The sequence below is a fragment of the Anopheles darlingi genome, chromosome 3, assembly GCF_943734745.1.
Source record: "Anopheles darlingi chromosome 3, idAnoDarlMG_H_01, whole genome shotgun sequence".
Classification (NCBI taxonomy): domain Eukaryota; kingdom Metazoa; phylum Arthropoda; class Insecta; order Diptera; family Culicidae; genus Anopheles; species Anopheles darlingi.
In genome coordinates, this window is record NC_064875.1 from 43,098,432 (window position 1) to 43,123,438 (window position 25,007).

The 25,007-nt window shown below is 49.4% G+C and overlaps 4 protein-coding genes across 6 annotated transcripts in view; 3 read left to right on the plus strand and 1 right to left on the minus strand.

Annotated features, from left to right (window-relative positions):
• The window catches only part of LOC125957521 (uncharacterized), a 78,920-nt gene extending 70,188 nt beyond the window's left edge, over window positions 1-8,732 (minus strand). Inside the window, exons 1-2 of the mRNA XM_049690276.1 lie at window positions 8,399-8,732; window positions 6,762-7,140 (exon numbers count right to left, since the gene is read on the minus strand). The gene's annotated coding sequence lies outside the window, so the exon portion shown is untranslated. The remainder of the gene's footprint in view (window positions 1-6,761; window positions 7,141-8,398) is intronic.
• Window positions 8,733-11,880: 3,148 nt separating this feature from the next.
• Window positions 11,881-17,774, plus strand: LOC125957544 (ras-related protein Rab-3). Of its 3 annotated transcripts, none has more exons than XM_049690321.1 (6): window positions 11,884-11,983; window positions 12,688-13,120; window positions 16,636-16,860; window positions 16,924-17,042; window positions 17,109-17,280; window positions 17,352-17,774. In XM_049690321.1, exons 3-6 carry the CDS (start codon window positions 16,636-16,638, stop codon window positions 17,499-17,501), a joined length of 666 nt encoding a protein of 221 aa, XP_049546278.1. In that variant the 5' UTR covers window positions 11,884-11,983; window positions 12,688-13,120; the 3' UTR covers window positions 17,502-17,774. The 3 variants fall into 3 exon arrangements, with proteins under 3 accessions (XP_049546279.1, XP_049546278.1, XP_049546277.1); XM_049690320.1 differs by having other exon boundaries at window positions 11,897-11,992; XM_049690322.1 differs by lacking the exon at window positions 12,688-13,120 and having other exon boundaries at window positions 11,881-11,983.
• On the plus strand, window positions 14,703-16,079 carry LOC125957538 (juvenile hormone acid O-methyltransferase). Its single transcript, XM_049690314.1, has 3 exons — window positions 14,703-15,207; window positions 15,283-15,563; window positions 15,621-16,079. The coding sequence occupies exons 1-3, from the start codon at window positions 14,801-14,803 to the stop codon at window positions 15,803-15,805; spliced, it is 873 nt and encodes a 290-aa protein (XP_049546271.1). The 5' UTR covers window positions 14,703-14,800; the 3' UTR covers window positions 15,806-16,079.
• Window positions 17,775-22,784: 5,010 nt separating the features above from the next.
• LOC125957531 (uncharacterized) overlaps window positions 22,785-25,007 on the plus strand; it is a 9,934-nt gene continuing 7,711 nt past the window's right edge. Inside the window, exon 1 of the mRNA XM_049690302.1 lies at window positions 22,785-23,820. Coding sequence (XP_049546259.1) covers window positions 23,809-23,820 — 12 coding nt within the window. The 5' untranslated portion in view covers window positions 22,785-23,808. The remainder of the gene's footprint in view (window positions 23,821-25,007) is intronic.

The following is a 25,007-nucleotide window of genomic DNA, read 5'->3' on the forward strand; positions in this document are numbered from 1 at the left end:
TTGGTATTATATGCAAATATGCACCGCGGTGCCATCACCGGTGATGGCATACGGTGTGGCTCAATTTATGTTCTGATTTTATGAGGCAATAATACGCTTGGCTTGGGGATGGAAGGATGAGTAGACAAACAAACACTCCGGCTTCACTCTGGCCTTAGTAGGCTTCAAGGATGATTGGAGAATGCATATCGCAAATGCAGCCTGGAATGATGTTGTTAGCTATTCAGCATACTCCCAGTGACACACTGTCTTTTGATGCGCAGTGACCACGGATGGTGTACCATTCCGTTTCGGAAAATCATCGGCTAATGATACTTGACCTACGGGGCCGGGAAATGGAATCGACACGAAGGCATAATAATGGACACTGCAACTGCTACTACACACATTTGCTTACACTGCAAGGTCAACAAAAATAGATGATCCATCGATTTTCAATAAGTGTCCCTTTTAGGTTCATTTCTTCCTCTCTTCCTCTTCTCTATTGAACTTCTATTCATCTGTCATAACATCCGTTCGCTGGAATGCCATTTACATGCAGCTTTGCTCCCAGTATTCCGTCACCGGTGGTGTGCTAAAACAAACGCTACGCTGGTGGGTTATTAATTTGAAGTACCTGAGGTTCAAGAGGTACCACAGTACACCCCCTTCACCCCTTTCGGTAAAGAGCCCCCCTCCCCTAGGATACGGATCATACAGTATTTGGTGGACGACGACTGCTGAATCGCCGAAAGGCACGGTGACAGTCACGAGTCCACTTGATCCGTTGCCTCAGTTGACCCGAGCCGAAAGGGCACGTGACACTACAGGCACGAAGCACTAAAGTCATCCACCCTCTCCCTCCTTCAAATACTGAATACTGGAGTCTGGCTGCTGCTGCTGCTGCTGCTGCTGCTGCTGCTGCTGCTGCTGCTGCTGCTGCTGCTGCTGATCGGAATTTTCCACCCCGTGTTCGTTTCCTGAAAACCCCTCCTTTAAAACTCTACCACTTCCACTGTCACTGGGCTGATGGTGTGCCACTTGAATTTCGAATCATTTGCCGTCACCAGAAGCAGCAGCAGCTGCTGACAGTGAAGCTCTCCCGTGCTGGCTGGCATGTTGATTCGAGTTCCTGGACGTTGCACATTGTGCAGAATGTGCAATACTCGAGTATCTCAAGAGCCAGAGAGACAGAGAGACAGAGAGAGCAAGAGAGAGCGAATCAAAATGAAGTGCAGGGCGATGGCGATTTCGACGAAATCGTGTTTCCATTTTCTTCGCCATTTGCATTTTGCAATGCAACAAACAACACACACACGTCAAACATCGCATCTCATGTTCTGCAAGTCCGTTCGGGACTTGCTAGACACACTATAGATTCCTATGCCAGCTGCTACTCGCATACGGATCGCATGCATATTTGAAGAAATATGTTGGAAATAAATTGAATAACTTCATGCATATCTTATGTCATCCCGGCGCATCACCCTGGCAAGGGACCATTCCGTTATTCAACGAAAGAAAAGAGAAATATGACAACAACAACTTGACAACAACGTGACAACAGCATGGCTTGCTGTTGCTGCTTCCCATTCCCTCGCGATGCCACGATCTGATGCAAAACATGATTTAAACAAAATCAATATTTCAATTATCAGACTCCTGAATTTCAGACACTCCGAACGGACCGATAGGGGGGGGGGGGAGGGATGCTTCATTCATTCGAGCACCTTCCCGTCTCTTCAAAAGCTCGGGGTGAGGGAGAAGCATCATTTTTCAATCCCCATTCACCGTGACAAACCTCCTTGAACCTGTCCTCGCCTGCGAAAAGTGTGAGGACGGGGCCATTAGCCCAGAGACCATCAGAGATTGCAATCCATTAGGGGAGACGCTTTAGAGAGTGCCACAGAGAGAGAGAGAGACAGAGAGAGTGACACAGAGAGATAAATAAGTTAAATACTTGCATTAATTAGATTAGAAAGCTCCCCCGCCCCCCATCCTCTTCGCGCTTCTAGGCGTGAGAAATATGCGTCTGGCTGTGTCCGGTCCGCTCCCCCAAACCGGGGAGGGGATGAAATGGAGGTTCGAGTGGAGCATAAACGTTCCCTTCCCCTTTTTGTGATGAGTTTTTGATGGCAAAGTTGTGCAAAAGCTCGCTCGCGCTGATCTCAGATCTTGGGGGAACTTCATTTTCCGAAATTAAAGTAATGAATACCGCCAGCGCTGCCAGCAGCAGGTGAACATGCTGATGATGATGATGCTGCTGCTACCGCTGGTGGTGGTGGTGGAAAGAACGTAACGAATGGCATGGAAACATTGGGTTTAAGGCAAATTCCCATTTCACACAAGGCACCGACGGACGGAGGGACGCCCTTAGACAGGGGACAGGGGAAGGGCAGAGTGCTCGCAATGGTTTCAAAATGTCGACGAAATCTTGCCGACAACGGGAACGTGAACGTGTGGCGCTCACTTGTGGCTCCTGACTCTCACTGGCACCGGCATATCAGGGATCACGTTGTCTCTTCGGTTGTGCTGCTTCCGGTGGCTTAAGACACCACACCACGCCAAAAAGGGAAAGTCTTTCCCTCGCCCCACAACCACCTCACAACCTCGTTCTCTTTCCCGTTCGTTCCAGGCCCCCCGCCCCCTCCGGGGCAGCATCAGCATAATTGTCACTCGTCACGAAAAAAGTTAAACTTTTCTCCCGTTCTTTTCCCATGAACTCGGTCGTGCGTGGAGAGGGAGAGGGTGGTGGGTCGTGTAAAAGTTTCTCCTCCTGTCGGCTGTCGGGAGTTTTAAGTCATGTTATGACGTCGCCGGTCATAGCATGTCGGTGAGAAATGAGCGCGTTGTATGTATGTCAACTTTCGGAACTTCGGAACCCCGGAGTCCGTAGCATCATGTATTCCTGGCAGGTTGGCACCTGTGCTAATGTTTTTGCTCCAGGTGGTGGTTCATGTGAAGGAAGGAGGGGCTCATTTATTCCTGACATTTATTGATGCGTTTTTTGCGTTCCATATCAACAACCAAACTTCGTGGGACGGTGGAGCGAGGACCCTATAATTTTCTTACTTTACCACAAACTTCTTGCCTTCTTTGTGTTCAACATTTTATGGCTTTTCCCCTCCCCCCCCCCCCCCCCAGGAAAGATTCAAATTAAATTATGCATTCGCTCGAAACGCGAAACACATGTAATGCAGGCACGTTCGAATACCGTTATCATCTTTGCGTCTGGCTCGTGCTCGGCTTCTTCTTTGCTGCAAGCTACCTGTCTAGGGTCTGGCCGTAAACGTAAGTGTGCGTGCGTGTGCGTGTGTGTGTCAGACATCTTCACTTGCTGGCGCCGGGCGGACCCGATGGTGCTCGAACTATTTGCCATTTATCGCACATCGCCGTGGCCGCTTCATGTGCATGTTGCTTTGCCAATGGCTGCCAATTGGCTTAACGGGCGGTGTATATGGAGGCGCCAGGTAGGAGGTGATTGTGCAACCGAGTTTTTTCTTTCCCCGAGCAACAACAAACGAAGAAGTGCAGCTTCTTCCCCGGGACGGGCTGCAACCGAACGAAAAGTGTGACGACGAAGCATCGTCGCCGCCTAATGGTCGCTGCGCCCTTTTGCGCCCTGCCGGGTACCTGGGGTGAGGTGGCCTATGCTCCAAAAGGTCCAAAGGGGGGAGGAGTATGTTTGATCAGGAAAGAGGACTTTCATGTTGGGTCCATCATGCAAGTTATTTTTTTTTCTTCCAGCCGGGCGTTGCGCTTGCCAGCAGCAAGACAAGTTCGTTAGCGAATCGAACCGGCGTGGTACCGGTTCGATGAAATTCGATTTAATTTTTTTTTCTTGTGCTCCTACTTTCTGGTTCCAGCTCCTTTGCCACGTCGTCGTCGTCGTCGTCGTCGTCGTCGTCACATCGAATACTCTTGTCGCTTGTCAACAAGCGGCATGCCCGACCATGGGGTCGATATATTTACTTTCATAATTTTCTGCGCAAACTTCCGCCGTCAAAGACGCGCCCGGCGACTGGGAACATTGTGTGAAGCTATTGTGACCCACAACATGCCAGGCGCAGGCACACGCATTCCGTTCGAAATCAGATTATACTTTAGAGCTTGAAGCGTGCCCGAACTTAGAGAAAGTTGTGTTACGAATTGCATGTCAAAAATTTGAAGATTGATCGAATGATTAATGCTCCGGTGGTTCGCGCCGCCTCACGAAAGTTTCGCTTTCGGTCTCCTGCTGCCACGTGCGCCTAAATTGTGATATCCGGCACAATTAACCGTTGATTGGCGCCACAACAGCAGCAGCAGCTCAAGTCAGAGCAGGGGGTATCAATCACGGAGCAATGAGGTCCGAGTATTGGACAGCATTGGACGATAGCCGATGTACTATCAATCATTGGTTAACTGTTGTAATAAATTCGTAATTTTCCTGGAACACGCTTTGGACAGTTAGTGCGCTTGGCATGCCGACTTGGAAGTTTGACGCAAGCTATGCTTCCACATCAGCCAGACCCCTCCTTGCCCCTTCTGGCTACTGAAATGCGTCCATCAAAAACCTCCCTAAAAACCACCAGAAAAAAAATGTCGAATACTAAGGGTGTCGAATGTTGGTTTCCTTTTTTTTTTAATACAACATTCTCGCCAAGCGCTCACGCGACAGATGTTCCAATGACGTCATTTGTGGCTGGTTAGGAAAAAAAACACACATACACATTCGCTGTAAAGTTGGGGTTTCGTTTGGGGAATGTTTCTTCTCTAATTATACACGTGACTAATTGGACAGTGTTGGCCAGAACCCCCGCCGTACAGTGCCGTACCGTATTCCAGCCTGGTGCCTGGTGTACCGATCCGGTCTTCAAGGACCCTTCCTTTCGCGCGTTCGGACGGAGGAGAGGGGGGCCAACAAACATTCGTCACCGCACCGCGGGATCGTGTCATGGCATCACATTGATGCAACATCAACAACAACAACAACAACAACAACAACCATCACAACAGTAACCGACAAAGACACGTTAGGGTCCCACGGTGAGTTGGGTGACCAGAATTAGGCGGCGCACACTTCGATGATCCTAGCATGGTACCGCATGGTATGCGGATTTCGTTTCCTCGATACTCCCAGTTGTTCCCGCGGGATCTAGGAGGCGTAGCACGTGTGCTACTTCTCACCATGAGGGCATCATCATCATCAGCACCACGGACTAATGATGAGCAGAACATGACTGGACATGACTTGCACCATCCACGGACACGGGATTCGCAGGCATTCATATAGGTGGTCCCGGTTCGTCAATGAATGCATGATACCGCCGCCGCCGCCGCCGCCGGTAATGATGCCGGCCTCAATCATGATTTGGAACTTTTAATACCCCCGGAGGCCTCCATTTAGAGGGAGGATCATGCCGGGAAACGATCCAAGGAATGTTGCTCAATCGCGTAACGATCGCGTCTCGGTAGCACGCGCGCACATCATCATCACCACCACCACCACCACTAGCCCCATGTTGTCGTGTTTCCCGTCGTGGCCATGATGCAGTTAAAATTCCTTTCCCCGGCCTCTGTAACGAGCTGCGTACGCAGCAGCAGCAGCGGCAGGACCGCAACAGTAGCAACAGTAGCAGCAGCAGCAGCATTGGTGTCTTGTAGCAGCGCAGCGCGAAAGTGGTTAAAGGAACAGAAAACGGAAAATAAATAAAAAAAACCTCCTCCTCCTCGTGCTCTCGTGAGGGTCACAGCGCGGACTCGGTGGACTGTCACCGCGGGAGGTGGAGGGGGTGGATGATGGTGGTGGTGTTGGTTTTAAAAATCACCCAAAAAATCACGGCAATCATTACGCAAAGAGAAATTTACACGCTCGGAAGTGTCGCAGCTTCTGTCGGGGCCACAGAAGGGCGAGAAAAGCGAGGAGAGGAAGAAGGATGGGACCAACAGCAGCAGCAGCTGCTGGCCTGCCTCCCTACCCTGCCCTGTGCGACGGTTGCCCACGCGAGCTCGGACGCGCGCGCGCTCGCGCTTGACCATGGCGGAACCCCGCCACGATGGGCTTCAACAAACCGACCGACCGACCAAGAACACCAGCAACAACTACTACTACTACTACTGCTGGCAATGTACAGCAAGCGACCACTTCCTCGGACCATGGCGGGGCGGACGACGACGACAACGACGACGACGGTATAATTAGATTTAGTTAAATGTAACGGACGATAACAAGTGTCTTTTTTTCCTCTGTGCGATCCCGTCTGTGGTGAGAGTATGTTGTAGCGATGATATGGGATACTAGCTGGCCACATGGATCTACGGCCCAAGAGACAGAGAGAGAGAGAGAGAGAGAGGTGTCCCGAAAACGGCCCCGAAATTCGCTGCGTTCGCTGCGTACAGATTCGGAGTCAAGATCGCGCTCGCGGGATGCACTCCGATGATGAGCTGATGGTAAATCCACCTTCCTCTGGTGCTACCCTCAACCGGGCCACTAGCACCACCACCACCATCGTGGAACGGCTGTGTGACCGCGAATGTCACACAAGCGCGAATCGGCGGCGTGCGGAGCTGGGACATGCTCGTGTAAAAATAACACCTCATTTGCACACGTAGCGGCCACCGAAACCGGGGAGAACCCCACCACTACCACCACCACCACCAGCAGCACCATCAGAAGGCACTACGATCTCTACTAAAGGGAAACGTCCTCTAATGGTGTGTGTCTGTTTTGGTGCTACATAAACGCCACCAGCGGCAGCGGCAGCCACCAGTTGATAGCATTAATCAAATTTGGCACTCACCTGCGAGGAGCGTGGTCGTCGTCGTCGCTTCGCGGAGTTCACGTGCACCCGGCGATCCTTGCACTGCTGCTGCTGCTGGCCTGCACTCGCACACTACTCACTGCACACATACACTCACTGCGCACTGGGACACTGGGGACCGCGCGGGTCCCACCCCCCCAAGGGAAGGCCCGGAATGCACACTCACTGCTGCTCACTACTGCACTACTGCTCGATGTACAACGCGATGCAGTACGACGACGACGACGTTGACGATGGATCGGATCGACGGGGTTCGGAGTAGTAGTAATCGATTTCGCTTCGTTCGACGTTTGTGTTCGACCGGAGGCAGGAGGCTGCTGCTGCTGCAAAATGATGGGAGCAGCCCAACCAGAGAGCGCTTTTTGAAGCGAAATACAGAAAATACAAATGAGAGATCCCCTGACTTTCTTGCTCTTGAGAACGACATTTAAAGATCCCTTTCCTTTTTTTCCATTCTTCCAAAACGGTACGCGGCGCTCCACGGCCACTGGTTGCTAGTAGTACGTCACTATAGTTTTCGTGGTTACTTGGATGTGTTGGCCGGTTAGGAATGTTTTTAAATATGGGCGCAACAACCAACAAGAAAAGAAACGCGAACGAAAACCCCCAGAAAAGGAACCGTCACCGCAAAGACCGACGCGTGTAGGGGTGGAGGTGGGGGGGGGGGGGGTATCCCCACGAGTACCCCTCGGTGTCGCTCGTCCATCCATCCATCCATCCGTCGGTCGGTCGGTCGGTGTGTGATGGTTGGCAGGTTGAGTTTATTTTTACAACCTGATATTTAATAAGTTATTGAAATGTGATCCGTACGCGCCAAAGGCGACGACCGCGCCAATGACGGCATTTGGCAGTTATTGGCAGCCGGGTGTGTAACACACCCGGTTCCCGTTGCCCTGCCCCGCACCACCACTGCACCCCGAGAGAATCGGTCGCTAGTTGTGCGTTCGTTAAACTTTCGTTGAGTTTCGAGCACACACAGCCTGCTATGTGTCCAAACATAACGAGCATGCTACGATGATCGAGCCGTACACACTGCTAGGCCAAAGAGGGAAGCAATGGATGAAGGAGGAGTAGGAGCGGCCACACATACACGTGAAAAACGGGAAAGAAAATCCAACAGATTTCGGTCACGAAACGCAGAACACAGAACGCATCATCTCACTGTTGCTGCTGCGGCTGCTGCTGCTGGCCGCATAGTAGTTAGTTCGTAGAAAGAGCAAAAAAAAACGAGCGTTTTCGGGGTAGTATTGGCCATTTCAAACCATCAAGACTCGCAAGACACGCGGCCACGGGACTAGAACACGAGTTGCTGGTACCGTGGTTGGGAACCTCGCGGTATCTGCGGGAAATCGACGATCGCGGCGTTGCCCCAGGAGGACGAAGAAAAGCGAGAGGAGGGAGTGCGGTTGAATAAAATAAGATAAAATCCCATCAATGACACACACATACACACACAGTGTTCACGGCGTTAGAAGGAAAAAGGAACTCGCGATCACCATCCCCGCTCGTTTGGACCCGGGAGTGACAGTAAACAGTTCGAACGACTGGCGGTCGCCAGTCCGCTCCTCGGTTTTGGAGCGGCTCCTCCCTTCCTGTGCAGCACGTTTACTACTCACTGGCACACACGCACGCACGCACGGCGTTCAAACACCTCTCGCACCACACCACACTACTCCCTGGTTCCTCTGGTGTTGCTGTTGCAGCCGTGCAGCCAGTGCTGCGACGTACCAAGCACACACAAACACGCACACACACAGAGACAGACACACACGCGGTACGCGCACACGACGAGAGCGGACCGAAGCTAGCTAAGGTACCACGTCCACGCGGTAGCGCATCTCGGTTCGTACTAAACGCTCATCAGAGTTCTAACAGGCGAACGCCGCCACCACCAACAACGACGACGACGACGACGACGACGACGACAACGGACGACGGCGACGACGAGGATCGCAACGCATTCGCGTTCTCGCGGTGGCGCTACGCTACTACAGCAAACGGCAAACGCAGCAGGCCAAGCAACAGCAACAGCAACAGCAGAAGCAGCAGCTGACTGTTGCGGTCGTTTGGCGCTCGCCTGCTCGCTCGAGAGTAGACGAGACGACGCGTCGTGGTCGTCGTAGTAGTCGTCGGCGCGGAAGCTCCGAGTGACCGAACGTTCGTTTTGGCGAAGGTGAAAATATAAAAGATTTTCCGAGACACTCGCTCCTGTTATCTCTCTCTCTTTCTCTCTTGCTTTCTCTCTCTCTCTCTTATCCTCTCTCTTGCTCTCTTTCTCTGTTCACTGTCTGCTGTCTGTGGTGTGTTGCGAGAGCCGGGAAAATGGAGAATGGTCCGGGAAAATCGGCGAAACACAACCGAAGGAAACCAGCCAGCCAGCCCGCCAGCTGGTTCGTCCGCGCTGCTTCCGTGTTTCTACCGATCGTGGTTAACCTTTCCTCTCTCCCTCCCTCCCTCCCTCCCTCACCATGCAGTTATCAGCGTTGCGTGCGTTTCGTTCGTCATTCGATGGATTTTCCCCTGCCAGTCGGGATGTCCTCTGCCTTTACGCCGCCACAGTGTAAGCGAGCAAGCAACGGAGAGAGAGAGAAAGAGAGAGAGAGAGTGAGTGTGTCTAACGGTGGGAGTTTTTTAAGGGTGGTGGGAAGGGGATCTGCTTTGACGGGTTAAGATACACAACGGGGTTTGTGTGTATATTGACGTGTAGAGTACGGTGCAATGCCATCCATTCGTGGTTTCCCTCCTTGGGCCACCGACCACCATCCTCCCTTGCCCGGTGGCAAAGCGAATACAGTAACGGTCGCATGTCGCTGGACGAACGTCGCATCGCGTTTCGTGCACCGTTGTGTGTAGGTTTTACAAATTGAAATTTGATCGATCGGAAAACAAAAACATTTTTGGGAGTTGATTGTTGGCGGGGACCAATTGAAAACGTCTTTTTTTTTGGATGCTGATGGATGAACGCGTCCGGTCGTAACATAAATAACGTTAACGCAACATCAAACGTGAAGGTAAATTCGAAGTCGATGCCACCAATGTGTTAAGGAACGATTGATGCGCCCGGGCCCGGGAATTATTAATGTTGCAAATATACATAACGTGTGGTTTATGCGAGTATCCATCCTGACTGTAATCATCTCACATACTGTACACGTGCACCACTTGGTCGCTACGTTAGGGCTTACGCTCCACGTTGCAATCAAAGCGCATTTGCGTCAAATCGCGAAACCGAAAGGAACCTCCCTCCCGGCATGCCAACCGCTACAGGTGGGTGAGATGGTATCGCATTCGCATTCGAACCGATAGAAGTACACAGAAGTGCACCACCAACACGTAATTGATTGTTTTGCTGCAATGGGATTAGGTGCGTGAGAGTGAGCCCGCTGAAGGTCCCGCTGAACGTTGATCGCGGCGAAAAAGGTATTAAACCTTTTATTTCCAACATGGATTATTTCCCCCAGGTTAGTTCCAGGAGGGGGGGAAGGTGGATTTAAAAACCGCGACGCGATGCTAGCAACGAGCTTTTCCGCTGGCAGGAAAATCCCCATCAACCGACGTTAGAATGACATTTAATTAGCCGTTTGTTGTTAGCATCGCTTCCATTTCGATCCAAATCGCATTGAGTCATCGATTCAGGTTACATTTTCCATTCCATTTCGTCATGCAAATGGAACATGCATCATCAAGCCCCCCTTCCCCTCCCCACCGTGTACCTGTGCAGATGGTGCTCCCACCGTTCGCCTTCGAGTTCTAATGCTCAACAAACATTTGTTTTTTTTTTCTGCGGTACACGCGTGGCCATCACATGTGTGATCAGCATGTAAACCGTGTGTTTGGGGGGAGGACTCGTGGCCGCTTGAACAAATAACCGCGCCGTGATGATGTACGACGTTTCGCAGGGAACGAAAGATGAAGGGAAAAAACTAATACCGCCGCCGCGGGGGGGGGGGGGGGGAAATGGTGGAATGAAAGTTGTATCGATAAGATTTCCTACGCCTACGCCTACGCGCAGAATTGCTGAACACCATTGCTCGATCACCATATCACTGCATCCGTTGGCGAATGTAACGTGATGACGTGATGTAATTGTGAGAACCAGGCGCAGCTGGGGGCCAGCGTGCTCGAGAGATAAAAAGGAAAAATCGAACGACAAAATCGACGATAAACAAATGTTTTGCGAATAAATCATCGACGCTTTGTCGGGTGGTATGTTATGTGCGGCCGCTGGAGAACTAGTTGCTCATATTGTTCCATATGAAATCTGAAGCCATCTTTCACTAGTTGGCTAGAGGATATAAAGTCAATTAATCAAACATTTCTGTGTTCGTTTTTGGAGAAAAAAATAACATGCTTCCCCATGGAAAATCACTTTAGAATGAGTGTTCCTTAAAATGTTTTATCCCAATTTGTATATTGTGGTAAAAAACAACTCCTGGAAAAGACGCTTCCATTAGGATATCACAGTGAACTAGCATTTGAATCAACCAAAAACAGTTTATGTTTATTTTGAAATCTTCAATTTTATTCATTTGTTTATTGTTTTATTATATTGGATATTGACGTTTGTCTAGAGAGCACGATCCCCGCAACTAAAGCTTCCAATGTTAATATTAAGTAGTCAATTCTTTTGGATGAAATCATCCTGTACGAGCGTTTGAAACATAAACCCAGCATGCAGCAACTTCATTAAAATCCAAATATTCGAACGTAAATTCAGTTCTTCGCCAGCCAGTGCATTAAATCGACGCCATTTCATCGCCAACCGCCAAAAGCTGCATCGACCAGTAAGCTTTTCCTGAGCTTGGCACCCCACCCCCCCTATAAAACACTTTCGAACAATGCAATCCTTCACGCAATCAGCCTCCATTTTCGCCCGCATTTTCCTTGGTAAAACGTCAAAAATTCATTCATAAAAATCGGGCGCACTCGCCCCTTTCGAACTATGGCCCCGTGGTGGACGTCAACGGAACTTTCGAACTTCTGGTCCCACGCGGGCGCACATGCGCACGTGTCGTCACACCCACCCATACACACACACACCCTCTCGTTGATGTGTGGAGGCGACCGCGACGACGACGACGTTTTGTAAATAAGATCAATAATTGAGCCACAATTTCCAGTGTTCCGGAGCTGCTCTCATCGTCGCGTACTCGCTTCGAACGCTTTTCCGTAGGGTGTACCCGGGATAGCCAGTGTTCCAGGTGTATAAGGTGAATAATTGGTACTGCAAGTTCCCCATATTCCGTGACACAAACGGTCAGGACGTGTTTTCCCCCAATTTTCACGAGGATTGTAGGAGTGATTCGGAGTTCCACGAGCTGCGAGTGTTGGCAACAGTTAGGAGGGGGGAAGGCCAGGTTCGAAAGCGAGGAAGGGAAGGGAGGGTAGCGGATCTAGAAAAAGCTCGTGCCCGTGCAATAAGCTCGATTCCGCACCACTGCTGTTCTTAGCCCTATAGCCCTTCTGCTTTCATATCACGCAGTCAATATTGGTTGACTTCTTTTTCGTTCTTTTTCTTCTTCTACTCATTGGCTCTCGCTCTCTCTCTCTCTCTCTGGAAGAGAGGCCCAGATTGTTGCGATTGTGTATGTGGGAGGGTTGTGTGGCACGCAGCTGGAACCCTCAAGGCAGCCAGCGAAAGCACCAGTCAAGTTTGACACATAGTTGCTTCCCTATTCCTTCGAACAGTGAACGGTTTCAGTGGTGCCACCTTTCGTCGCCGCGAGTAGCATTCATTTTCGATTCTATTATCGTGAAAAGAAGTAGAAGAAAAAGGGGAAGAGGCCAAGAAAGGACTCGAGTGCATCGGAACACAACAACGGGAACACACTCAGCTCGACTGGTTCCACTTGCTATCGCTAAACGATTGCTTTCTCTCCGCGCTGTAATCGATCCTGCATTCTAGGAACATCCCTTAGCAGCAGCAGCAGCAGCACCAAAAGCAACAGCAACACCCTGTCCAGTGTTCGCTACGCACCTACATTCGCGTCACACAAGCAAATGAAACGGTGCAGTAGCTAGTAGCAGTGCAGCCCCCGGGATTCCGAGTTCCGAGTGTCGTTCAATCAAAGTAGTGCTGCTTGAAGAAAACTGTTGGAACCTCCAGCAGCTCCAGCTTTCGTCCATCCGTTGCGCCACGTCGAGTGATTTTGCGTATTGAGGCATCGTCGTCGTCATCAAACAACGCGTACAACGCGTATCCTACACCACGTGAACCACGTCGAAGGTGGTGGCCCCAACTATAGCGTCCGTGGCCGTGTAGCGTGCGCTTTACCAGCTAGTCCCATTCGTCCAGTTATCGTTGGAATTTTCCACCAGGAAAAACACGCAAAGTAAAGGTAGGTACGCGGCAGGAGTCCTTCTTAGGCCCTCCTGTCACTTGTGCACATCGTCATTACTGTCAACAAGGCCTCGATCGGAGTGGGGGCGAGTGCAGAACGGCTTGCACAAACCACGGCCCGAGAGGGTACTTGGTACCGTGCCATAAAGCCCGTCATGTTTTTCCTCCTTCTTCATTATATTACGCAAGATGTGTGTGCTACTGCCAGAAGGTCAAGCACACACACACGCGCGCAAGCGGGCGCGCGTCCAAGAGAAGACTTTGTGAGGACGATTGGGGTCATGATGATGATGATGGTGATGATGGAGAGTTTCTATGTAGTGTCGTCCTCTGACTTGGTTTAGCCCTTGGGCAATCGGTTTTTTATTTAATTCAATTTTACTTATTCCCCTTACCCGGAGGCTTGTAACTTTGAACATCCATCACTAATTCACCAACGTGAGAGAGAGTGAGAGAGAGAGTGAGAGAGACAGAAATCAAGACAGAGAGCGAGAGAGAGCCACTTGAAGGAAAAGCTAAGGGAAAATCAATAACAACATCTCGCATAGACGCTCAGCTCAGATAAGCCCCGCACGATTTGGATGGCAGATGTCAAGCGGAGCAAATGATGTTGCTAGAGCTTCACTACGTCAAACGATTAATTGTTTCCGCTATTCCGACGACCTGCCAGCGATGGCGGAACGACGGAAGCTGCTCTGGAAATGGCTGCGAACGCTTATTCATTTCCTGCAGCGATGATCTAAGGACGTTGTAAGCGCATCACGTGGCAGTCGCCAATCGGGCGTCATTGACAAATGTGTATCTCCATTCGTATAGAATCTTAAAATGGAAGCAAACGTTTGCGGTAGCATTGTTCAATTGCTACAACAGTTTAGAAAATGTTAACTCAAACCAACAGCAAAGAGCAAACCGCGCAACATTGATTAGATCAACATATTCTTATTGAAATGACTTTTACAAAACTTTGGTAAACAAACTGGCTCGGTTGTGTGTTTTGCAAAAGAAAAAGATGCTTCCAATGCATCGACTGATAATCTAGCATCTACCGATACTATCGTCACCGTCGCCCAACCCGCTTTCATTCACGGTGGCATTCACGGGGATTATGCACCTCTTCCCCTCGTTAAACAACCGAAACGACAACGCGACGCACGGCCCAGAACCCGAACTCCCGTTAGAGGTCCCGGCATCGGCCGCGCCGTCGTCTTCTCGGCTCGCGCCCAATGAATATCATTAAATATTCCAAAAATTCTAATCGCTCATCGTTTTTGGAATGCAGTGGTGCGCCATTGTCGGCATCGTCAGGTTGGTCCCAGCCAAATGGCCGTTAGATCAAGCCGGCCAACCGAAAGGTTGCCATTGTGGGCTGGATGGCAGCATGATGATAAGTAGCAGTCCGTTTGACGCGGGGAGAACCTTCCCTCCAGCAACGCGCGATCGGTTATAAAGTGAACCGTGAAGATCACCGATGCTCAGAAGCTTCTAGCCACCGTTGGGCGTCGGTTGCTGGGGTCTGATCGTGCCCTTCTTAGGCACCCTGCTACCAGTCGTCGGCAGCAGCATTGCAAGTCGCGTTAGTCGTTAGACTTCTCAGCTGCTTCGACGTGGTGTGTGGTTATGAGGCCGCAGTTAAAAGTGAAAGTGAGGGATCTGTAGCGTTCTGGAAAGTGAAAGTGACATGAATAAGGCTAATCTGTACCAGCAAGCGAACGGGGTGCAGCGACGAGATGCGATGGAGATTCTGAAGGAATATGCGCCACTGATTGGCAGCAGTCAGCAGACGGCGGGTGACCCCGGGACCACTTCACTGCTCGACATCGGCTGTGGAAGTGGCGATGTGCTGGTGGATTACGTACTACCCGTACTGTGCCGTGGATCAGCTTCCGGAGCACCCGGGAAAGTGATGGCCACCGATGTGTCGGAGCAGATGGTGCGTTATGCTCGGGAATCGTACAAACATCTCGACACCGTGTCGTTCGAACGGTTGGATATTGGGGCGAAAATGGATGCCCCAACGCTGGCCCAGTACGGTCAGTTTAGCCATGTGACATCGTTCTATTGTTTGCATTGGGTGCAGAATCAGTTGTAAGTAGATCGTGCAATCCGGCTGGAATGGTCGCCACTGCCAAATGGTGGTAATGCAATGCAATCCGCTTCCAGCAATGCGTTCTCGAACATCTACAATCTGCTGAAACCGGGCGGTGATTGTCTGCTGGTGTTTCTGGCCAACAATCCCATCTTTGACATCTACAACCAACTGTCTCGATCGCCCAAGTGGACCAAGTACATGTACGATGTGGAGAAGTACATCTCGCCCTACCAGTACTGCGAAAATCCGGCCGGCGAAATAGAGGATCTGCTGTGCACGGTGGGCTTCGAGCACTACCAGATACAAGTGCGCGATAAGCTGTACGTCTACGAGGGACTAGACAATCTAAAGCGTAAGCATCCACGATAAGGATCAAGGGCAAACTATCGACCATTTCGTTTACCTTCAGGAGCTGTGCTGGCGGTGAATCCATTCAGCGAGCGTATGCCACTCGATCTGCAGGACAAGTTTCTGGTGGACTATATAGCCGTGGTGCGGCAGATGTACCTCTCCAAGGAGTGCAACAATGAGAACGAGTGCAATCTGCAGTTCATCTCACCGTATAAGCTGGTGATTGTGTATGCCAAGAAGTAGTGGCACAGATGTCTTATATGATACCACGAGCGTACATCGTGGAAACTACCTCCCATTGGCATAAGCACTTATCTTTAGCATAATGCAGCATAGTTATATCGAGGTTGATTAAAGGAGGGAACGAACATGGGATTATAGGGATTGTAATGGAACTTGTGTTGTGGTTTTACGGTAGAAAAAATTTGCAGAAGCATGAATGGTTAACAATATACAGCATGACAATAAATGAGACAGTAGAATTTTTAACAATTCGGTGATCTTCTAGACCGAAACGCAGCTCATAAACAACAGCTCAATGTTTCATTTCTTTCGAAACCAATAAATGGCTAAGCACACGGCGCAGTGCAAGAGCTTTCAATAATGTTATAACATGCCCCTAATCACCAGAAAGACTGTTGATAAGCAGCAGCGTTGTTACCGTACGGCACGTGCCGGTGTCGACGGCAACCCGTTACTGCCCCATTAGCTAATAAGCACACGTTCATGAACTACATTGGTGTTTGATTCTTTATCACACGACGCAGCAATGGCGTTCTTAGGTACGTGCAATTATTCGTTTCAAGTCTGTGCCCCCGTGCGGCCAGTGTGATTCGAAGCGAGCAGTGCTACAGTACTGTATCGGTCTCATACGAGGAGGGTAGGTTTGCAATTTGATACAAAACCGATCTACCAGTGTTCTGGCTACGTGTTGCCTCGTCACCGTTTACCGTTCTGCGATGGTCACGTGAAGTTATCGGTGGATTCTTGGGAATGATAGATCTCTTTTGTGACCCTCTAACAGCCTTCTGCAGCGCAATCTCAACGTGTCTTTTGTTTCATCCCTTTCGCAGATGGCCGGTGGTGGTGATCCAAAATGGCAGAAAGATGCATCCGATCAGAACTTCGACTACATGTTCAAACTGCTGATCATCGGTAACTCGAGCGTTGGCAAAACGAGCTTTCTGTTCCGCTACGCAGATGATTCCTTTACGTCGGCCTTCGTGTCCACGGTAGGCATAGACTTCAAAGTGAAGACCGTGTTTCGCCATGACAAGCGAGTGAAACTACAGATTTGGGTAATTATTAACGATGCTAAAAGTGCTGCAGCTGCTAATTCTGTAATTCTGTGACACTTGCAGGACACCGCTGGACAGGAGAGATACCGTACTATCACGACGGCTTACTACCGAGGAGCGATGGGTTTCATTCTGATGTACGACATTACGAATGAAGAAAGCTTCAATTCTGTGCAAGATTGGTACGTTTCGGTTCCTGGCCTAGTTTGGCTGCAAATCTAAACGATCATTTGCTTTCGCATTTACAGGGTTACACAGATTAAGACCTATTCTTGGGATAACGCACAAGTCATACTGGTTGGTAACAAGTGCGACATGGAGAGCGAGCGAGTGATTTCGTTCGAGCGTGGCAAGCAACTGGCCGATCAGCTTGGAGTGGAGTTCTTCGAAACTTCTGCAAAGGAGAATGTCAACGTGAAGGTATTTATGGGCATCCGGTTGCTCATCGTCATAGTAGCCATTCATCACCAACGTTGCTTTCTTCGTTCCAGAACGTGTTCGAGAGACTAGTGGATATCATCTGCGATAAGATGTCGGAAAGCTTAGACTCCGACCCGACGCTGGTAGCCGGTGGACCCAAAGGGCAACGGTTGACGGATCAACCTGGACAAGGGCCGCCGACCGCGAACTGTAACTGCTAAAAGCTTGCAAACCGATTCGGCTCGGTTGGTCGGCCATCTTGCCGTGCTATTGGTTGAACATGCACCAAGGGGCAGATAAGAGAAAGAGAGAAAGAGCGAGAGAAACCGTAAAACAAACACACAAACAGTGAAACATCCACACAGGCACTTGTTATTGTCTCGTAAAACTAGAACAACCAACCAACAAATACACAAACAAAACTAAACTAAACCGAATCCAACCGGATGGCTCCCCGTTGACAGAAGGGATCCAGCGAACGAATGATGGATATATAGGAAAAAAAACCCATGGACCCATTATCTTAATTCTAGGGCTAAGCGTGGCCTCGGAGCTACTTGGAATGCTGTCATTTTGCTTGGGATGCTCTTGCGAACTCGAAGCCGGTGGATCCATCGGCTCGAACGCCAGACTGGACGAAGTAATTGTAAAGTTTGTAGTCGGTAAAAACGCATGCGATACGTGGTCCGAGCAGGGGATGTATGTAAAGTATCAATGGCTGGGCTGAGCAAACGGTACGTGTCGACGAAATTGGACCTACCTGCAGCGAACCTTAGCTCAGCGCAGCAGCAGCAGCGGCAGCAGCAAATCCAAACAGACATCAAACAAACAAACAAAAACCGAAAGAAACAATACACAAATCGATCGATTAATAGAAATTATCCCGTAATTTAACGAAAGTATAACTTCAGTAAAAGCAGAAATATTCATATCGCATAAAATCGCAAAAGAAATAATATATTGATCGTCATTATATGTAGCCATGGGTTATTGATTTCGCTGGACAAAGGGAGAGCAACCGCAGCCACCGTTCCTACTATTCTGCCCGTTGGAAATCCGTTTATCGAGCGCTGATGGACCATTTCGGTTAAGCTTCTACAAGACGCGAAGAGCGAACGTTCGACTACACGGCACAAACGTGGAGCTACGGACCTTTTGACGGTACAGTAGCCACTGACAACAGGCAACTGAAAATGCGAAAACTGAAGCTGGGGAGAGGTAAATACATTCACGTTCATTTGTCGTGCTTGAAGAGTTTACGAACGGTTTTTCGTGTTGATTGATCAGCTATCAAAGAGCCTCGACACGACGTAGTGTTCCACACGAGTGTTTGGTGTAAAGATGGAGACCCCAAAACAAGAAAAACGAGCAGAAAAGATCAGGTCGGGTACAGCAGGGAGTGTATTTGAATTGTGTAGAAACGTTGTTTTTAGCGATTAGCGACAATAAGTATAAGTGGAAATGTATGGCGTAACCCGCGGTTTTGGAAAAAGTACACGATCCGAGACCAACAAACACAGGCACGGATCGGATCGGATCACAACACAAGCGGCACGGAATGCAGGGCAGCGCCAGGTGAACAGACGGCTGAACTTTGGAATCCAACACACAACAATTCAAGACAAATAGTTTCTCAAACAATCGATCCATCCATCGAACGCAAAAGAAACAGTATTACAGTGGTGAGAGTGTCGCAGGGCAACAACCAAAGAGTCCATTATCTTTCATACTTTTACCCTTCCCATACTATTACTCTTTCTCTCTCTCTTTTTCTCTATTTCGCACTCTCTTTTTCTCTCTATCTATCTTTCTCACTTCCGTACGGCGCTTAGTACAAAGTTTGTAAGAACAACCGTTTCACGCTTCCGTTTTCACAGGATTTGAGACGCAGCAACAGTCAGCAACAGTGCTCGATCGAACACCTCAACCGCACCTGCTTGTTGTTTGCAATGATTGGGCATAAGTGGGTCCTCTAGAGGGCCGGGGATTTTACAGAAATTAGTCAATTGAACAGCGAGATGAACGTTCGAAATGTGTCATTTGTATGTGTAATGTGTTCGTTATCAACATCACCGCAAATTCATGTGCTGTGACCATACACGGTCACACCATCGCGTTGCATTATGATTCCCATACGCATTTGAAGCAGTTAATGGCGGTAGACGATGTGTAGAATTTCATTTTTAGCTGGCACGCACATATACACATACATACATACCAGTGCAGATTGATGGCACCATGATATCATGACTGCAAACTCTTATCCGTTTTATGCGCACGAAGAATCGATCACTTTCGAATGCCCAGAGCAGAGCCAAGTGCCGAGCGAGCCGCTTATTCGAGTGAGTTACGACATAGAAACCATGATTAATCATATGCTACAGTACATCAGTGTTACTCGGCAATCATCGTGTAAATGTTATGCGTTCATGTTGTCAAATCGAATTTTCAATCCGACAAAAGGATCGACATTTTTTGCATCTACATGTGCCTATACAAACCAGCGGGGCTGATGAGCGCATGGTAGTGAATGTTCAGCAGCGTTTTGCTATCCCTTCAAAATATCCCCCCCGCCTATTCCGGAAATGAGTGTGAGTGTCGAGATGTAATATATCCATCCGTTGGCAGGCATATGCTGAAGCATGAGGAGTACGATAGGACTGTAATCGGGCAGCATGCAAGATGAATCTGTCTTGCTTGAGCATGTTTGATTGGCACACTGCTAGCGTAATCGATGAAGCTAGCAATGGCGCTTTACACATATCTCATTTTGCAGTTCATTTCGAGCTGTTCAACAGTTGAACGAAAAACGAATTACCATCGACATGAGCACAGCTTATCTACCCATCTCCACGATTCAATTCCTGGCTGCAGGCTAGCATTGATTACACGATTCTTGAAAGTTCATTATCGAAGATGTGCAGTTTTTTCCGCAACACTTTACCCATTGCCCTCGATCATTGAATTGTTGTTCAAACCGTTTTTCCGTTATCTAAGCGGTAACGAGATAATTCTTCACTTTGTCGATTCAACTCTACGTTTGCACATACTTACCACCTCAGACTAACAATAAATGCAAACTCTCAAGAATGGATACGTTTACGAAATTCTTAAATAAAACGAAGCCTGTAAACATAGTGCAATCAAATAAACAGCAGCAGCAGCAGCAGTGTCAGATTTCCTCAAAAATCAGTAAAATATAAAGCAAGTCGTAAACGAATCGAAACCTATCGATAAGAAAACCAGAATACGAAAACCACAACAACCCACATAAACACATAGCATACACTCTGGCGACTGAAGGCAAAACGAACCAGTTGGGATGGGAGGGCGAGATGAAAACCAAACATTATAAAAATGCGGAAACCTGTTTCTAATTCAACCAGTCAGAGTGCAACAGAAAACTAAAATATTGGTCATCATAATTGTTGTACTAATTAAAAGTATATATATACATATATATTTAGCAAAATATATAAGGGAAAACCAGGTCCTAAATTCGGTCGTTGTGTTGGTGTCTTATTAAATTGTTTACCGTGTGCTTATTATTTCTCGGTTGTAGCAACTTATAATATAAGGTAAGTGAGTAAATTCTACTTTCTGTTAGTTATTGTACATAATTGAATCATTTTCTTATCCGGGAATCATTGTTTAATGAAAAATTAAAATTCATTTTTGATCATGGTCTCTACAAAAAAAATACAATTGTGAATTGGAAGATGGTGAATGATGCAACATACTTTGTACCATTGTCTGCAAAGTTAGAATCTTATGCGATATATTTTGAACGCTTTACAATTTACTGTTACTGCTTAGCGTCCAAATAGTCTCGCGTCTTCGCGCTACAAATGGATCTATTGCAGCATTCTACTTTTTTGCTGTAAAACCGACGGTACTTTTTTGCTGTAAAACAACATAGACAGAAACAATGTGTCTAATTATTATGCGTTCATTTTTAATTTCAAAAAACGCTTGTCAGTTGCTTTGGTAGTCCTGTTCGTATTGATTAGCAAGATATTGTTGACTATTTTAATCAATTCGAAGCGGAAAAATGATAAAAGTAACTGTTTCTGACAACGATTTTCCCGATTGCACGGTTTTTGCTCATGAAATCGACTTACCCGATTCATGATCTCAATTGTTACTATATCCTATTCTGAATAACCTAAGCAGGAGTACACGCTGCTGCCGAACACAGTTCCATGCCGTATTCTCGCCCGGAAAATGGAATCATTTAAATACTCCGAAAAGCATCGGAAAGCATGCCAGCTTTCGTGCGAATTTAGTTCGAAATTCTTGCAGATCTCACTACGCGTGCTACCCAACTCGTTTGCCTTTCGGTTTGGGGAGTTTTATGAGAGAACATTTTCGAATTTCGAAAAAGGATTCATCTTTCGCCCATCTCGCCCCAATCGCCCCCCCCTTTTCGAAATCCATTTTTCATCGCAAAGCAGCAGTGGGGAGAATTGGGCCCTACCTTAGCGCCCGTGCGCCAGTGTCAAGCAGCCGTAATCGAATGAGTTGCGAAGGCCAGGCCAGGCAATCTCGCTCTCGTGAAAGTGTTTGACCAACCGAGGCTGCGAGGCAACTCATTCGATTCGCGTTACGTGCACGGCCTTAAGCCTCCGGCTAGCCCCGGAAAGGGTGGATTCGCTGCCATTCTCCGCACCAGGAACGCTGGTTTCCTTCCGGGTCGCAGTCGCAGTCGTGCAAACGCAGTGCTTCGCGAGGTGGTGGTGAAGTAGATGAAGTAGATTACGAGCGCAACGGAGGAGGAGGAGCAGGAGAGGAAGAAGAAGGTTCAGATTCCGGTGACGGAAGGGGAAGGCGAAGAAGGAAGAAAGGAAGGATTTAGATGCAGTGCGGTGTGACCGGAGTGCTTGTGATGCCAAGGAATGTAAATTAGAAGCTGAAGTAAAGTAAACGGAACCCCACAGACCGAGGGAGAGAGAGAGAGAGAGTGAGAGAACGAGAAGAGAGAGAAAGATAGAAGGAGCGAGATAGAGGGAGCGAGAGTGTGTGTGGGGGGCGGTTTGCAGTCCGAAAAGGCGTTCCTGAGGTTCAGTCCTGAGGGACACAAACGCCCAACGTACCGTGTACGGCCCACGGCCCACGGTCCCAACAAATACAATACAGGAAGAAAAAAAACCCGCAGCGATGAGTGCGTGCCGTGATCATCGTGCTATCGTGCCGTGACCGTATCGGGCTGGATGCCCAGCAGCACCAGGAGGAAGCGAAGGTTCGTGGTCCGTGATTACGCGAACTGTCGTCTCCGAGCGCCAGGAAAATATTGCGGTCAGGCGGTGTGGTGTGGTGTGTTGGTGTTAGTGCTTCATATGCATTCTGGTTGCTGGTGATTCCCGAGGGCGATTATTAGTACGAGGGCGATACGTGGCCTCTGGTACGCGGTCTGCATCCTGCGGAAAGCCCCCATAGTGAACGTCAGATACGGCCAGGAGTGTATTGTTGGAGGTTGGCCTGAAGGGGTGGGTAGTGTAACAGTGTGACTGCTGCTGCTGCTGCTGCTGTTGCTGAAAGGCGTTGGTGGTTGGTGGATGGATGGATGTGTGCCAGCAGATCGTGTGACAGAAGGAAAACGGTGAAACCGCCGCACTGCGTCTGCGCGCCTATTAGCCCAAGTGGAAAAGCGATGAAGTGAACTACCTTTCAGTGCCTCAATCGCGCGCGCACACACACGCACACACACACACGTACGCACACAAGCAATCACACATACACACCGAGTACCTTTCATACACATACCAACGGCGTACGGCGCACAACCCCCCTCGTACACACACACCCGTACTGTTACGGAAGCGTGCGTCCGTGGTACGGTGGTGGTGGTGGTGGTGGTGGTAGTAGTAGGGAGCGAACTCCGGCTACTAGGACACAGCGCAGTCAAAGGCGGCACGTGGAAGGATATTCGAAACTCGAAGTTGGATCGATCGTTGGATTCGAACATTTCGGTATCGAGAATAGAGTGAGCGTTGCTGTTGCTACTGCTGCTGCTGCCGGTTTGACGACCATTGACGACCATCCAGTGCGGCACGTAGGAGGCATTGAGGTGTTGGTGCAAGAAAAGAAAAAACCGGAAAGAAAAACGGAAAAGGAAGCAGAAGCAGTAATCAGCCACCTGCTAAGGATTGTTTCATCCGGTCAAACGGCAACTCCTACACTCGCCCGCCCGCCCGCCATCAGCTTCCCCTCGTCCTGGACTGCGGCATACACGCACACGCACACACACACACACACAGGCGCGCACTCTGTGCGGTCGTCGTGTGGGTAGAGGTAGGTCGGGTAGGTAGGTGAGCGATATGGAACCGAGTAGTGGTGCACACCAGGACGGGCCGATCGGTGTCATCGTCGGGCGGCTGCTGTGATTCGGAGTGGTTGTCCACCGGTCCGGTCCACGGAAGCGGGCGCTAGATGATAGCTGATGTCGTGTTTACCGCCAGCCAGTGTTGATGCAGCAGCGAGGGGGCTCAAGCCAGTGCCCCCCGGTTCGATCATTTGAGGCATGTCGTAATGGCAAGAGAGGTAGGTGTTGGCTAAAATGATCCTTCTCTCTCTCTCTCTCTCTCTCTCTCTTTCCCACTCTCTCTCTCTCCCATTCTCACTCTCCCATACTGTCAGCTCATACGCTCAGCAGGAGCAATAGACGGACCAAATGGTGCGGCCGCTGTGGCTGAAGAGATTCGATGGCCTTTGCGAACTCGCCCGATTCCGAGTTTGACAGCCAAATGTCTCTCCCCCCAGCAGAGTCAGCCCTGAACCGTAGGCGGTGCAAAAGGTTAATGAAAACAATCGGGCAAATGCGACGATGGTGATCGCCACTACGGACACTAGCGCTACCCTCGCCAGCACTGCCTACTAGTGGCCGATCCGCGGGTCCGCTAGGTGGTGGAGTTCACTTGTGTTACCCCAACGTTCGACAGTCAACTGTTTGTAAGGGGTGGTTTGGCATTTCAAAAGGAGAATGGGTTGGGATTATAAATGGACTTTAATAGATCCATGGCCAATAACCACCCTTTTCCGGCCATTCGACGCCCCTTCGTTTTGCTTCGTTTTTCGCTAGTTAAAGTGACATTTGACTGTGACAGTTCGAACCAATGTGCACTACGATGGGAGTGACGGTTTGATTAGTGCTTTGGATTGTTGCGATATGCCCTATCCCGCAGAAAGATGCATGCCATCGGCCCATCCCAACCCCTGGTGATGACTTATTCCTAAGAAGGAGGTCTTACTGTAGGTCATGAGCCGACCCAACTGACCCAAGGAGTTCAAGCTAGTCCAGCTAGTTGAACCAATGTGAACTCCCCATTATTGCCCTGTGTCATGTGTAAAACTCCACCACGGGAGATTCGGTCTGTGCCATTCGTTGGTGTGGGGTGCGCCTGTAAATCCTCTGTGTGAGTGAGTGTCCTTTCCGTGTGGGTGGATGGTGTGTGTGTACATGTGTGTATGTGTGTGCGGTCGTGGGTGAAATCCCACGTTCGTTGGGTTTTTGAGAATTTTCATACACACCTCAGGAGGCACTCAGTAATCTCGCACACATCTGTACGACGCTGTCGTCCTGCGTAGCCCATTCGACGTTCTGATAGCGAGCGGATTCTCTCTCGCTGTATCGCTCTGGGAGTCGGGAATGTTTTCTCCCGTAAGAGCATCACCGAGAGCAGAGAGCAGGGCGATGGGAGAGCTATAGCAGAGCGAGAGCAAGTCCGAGA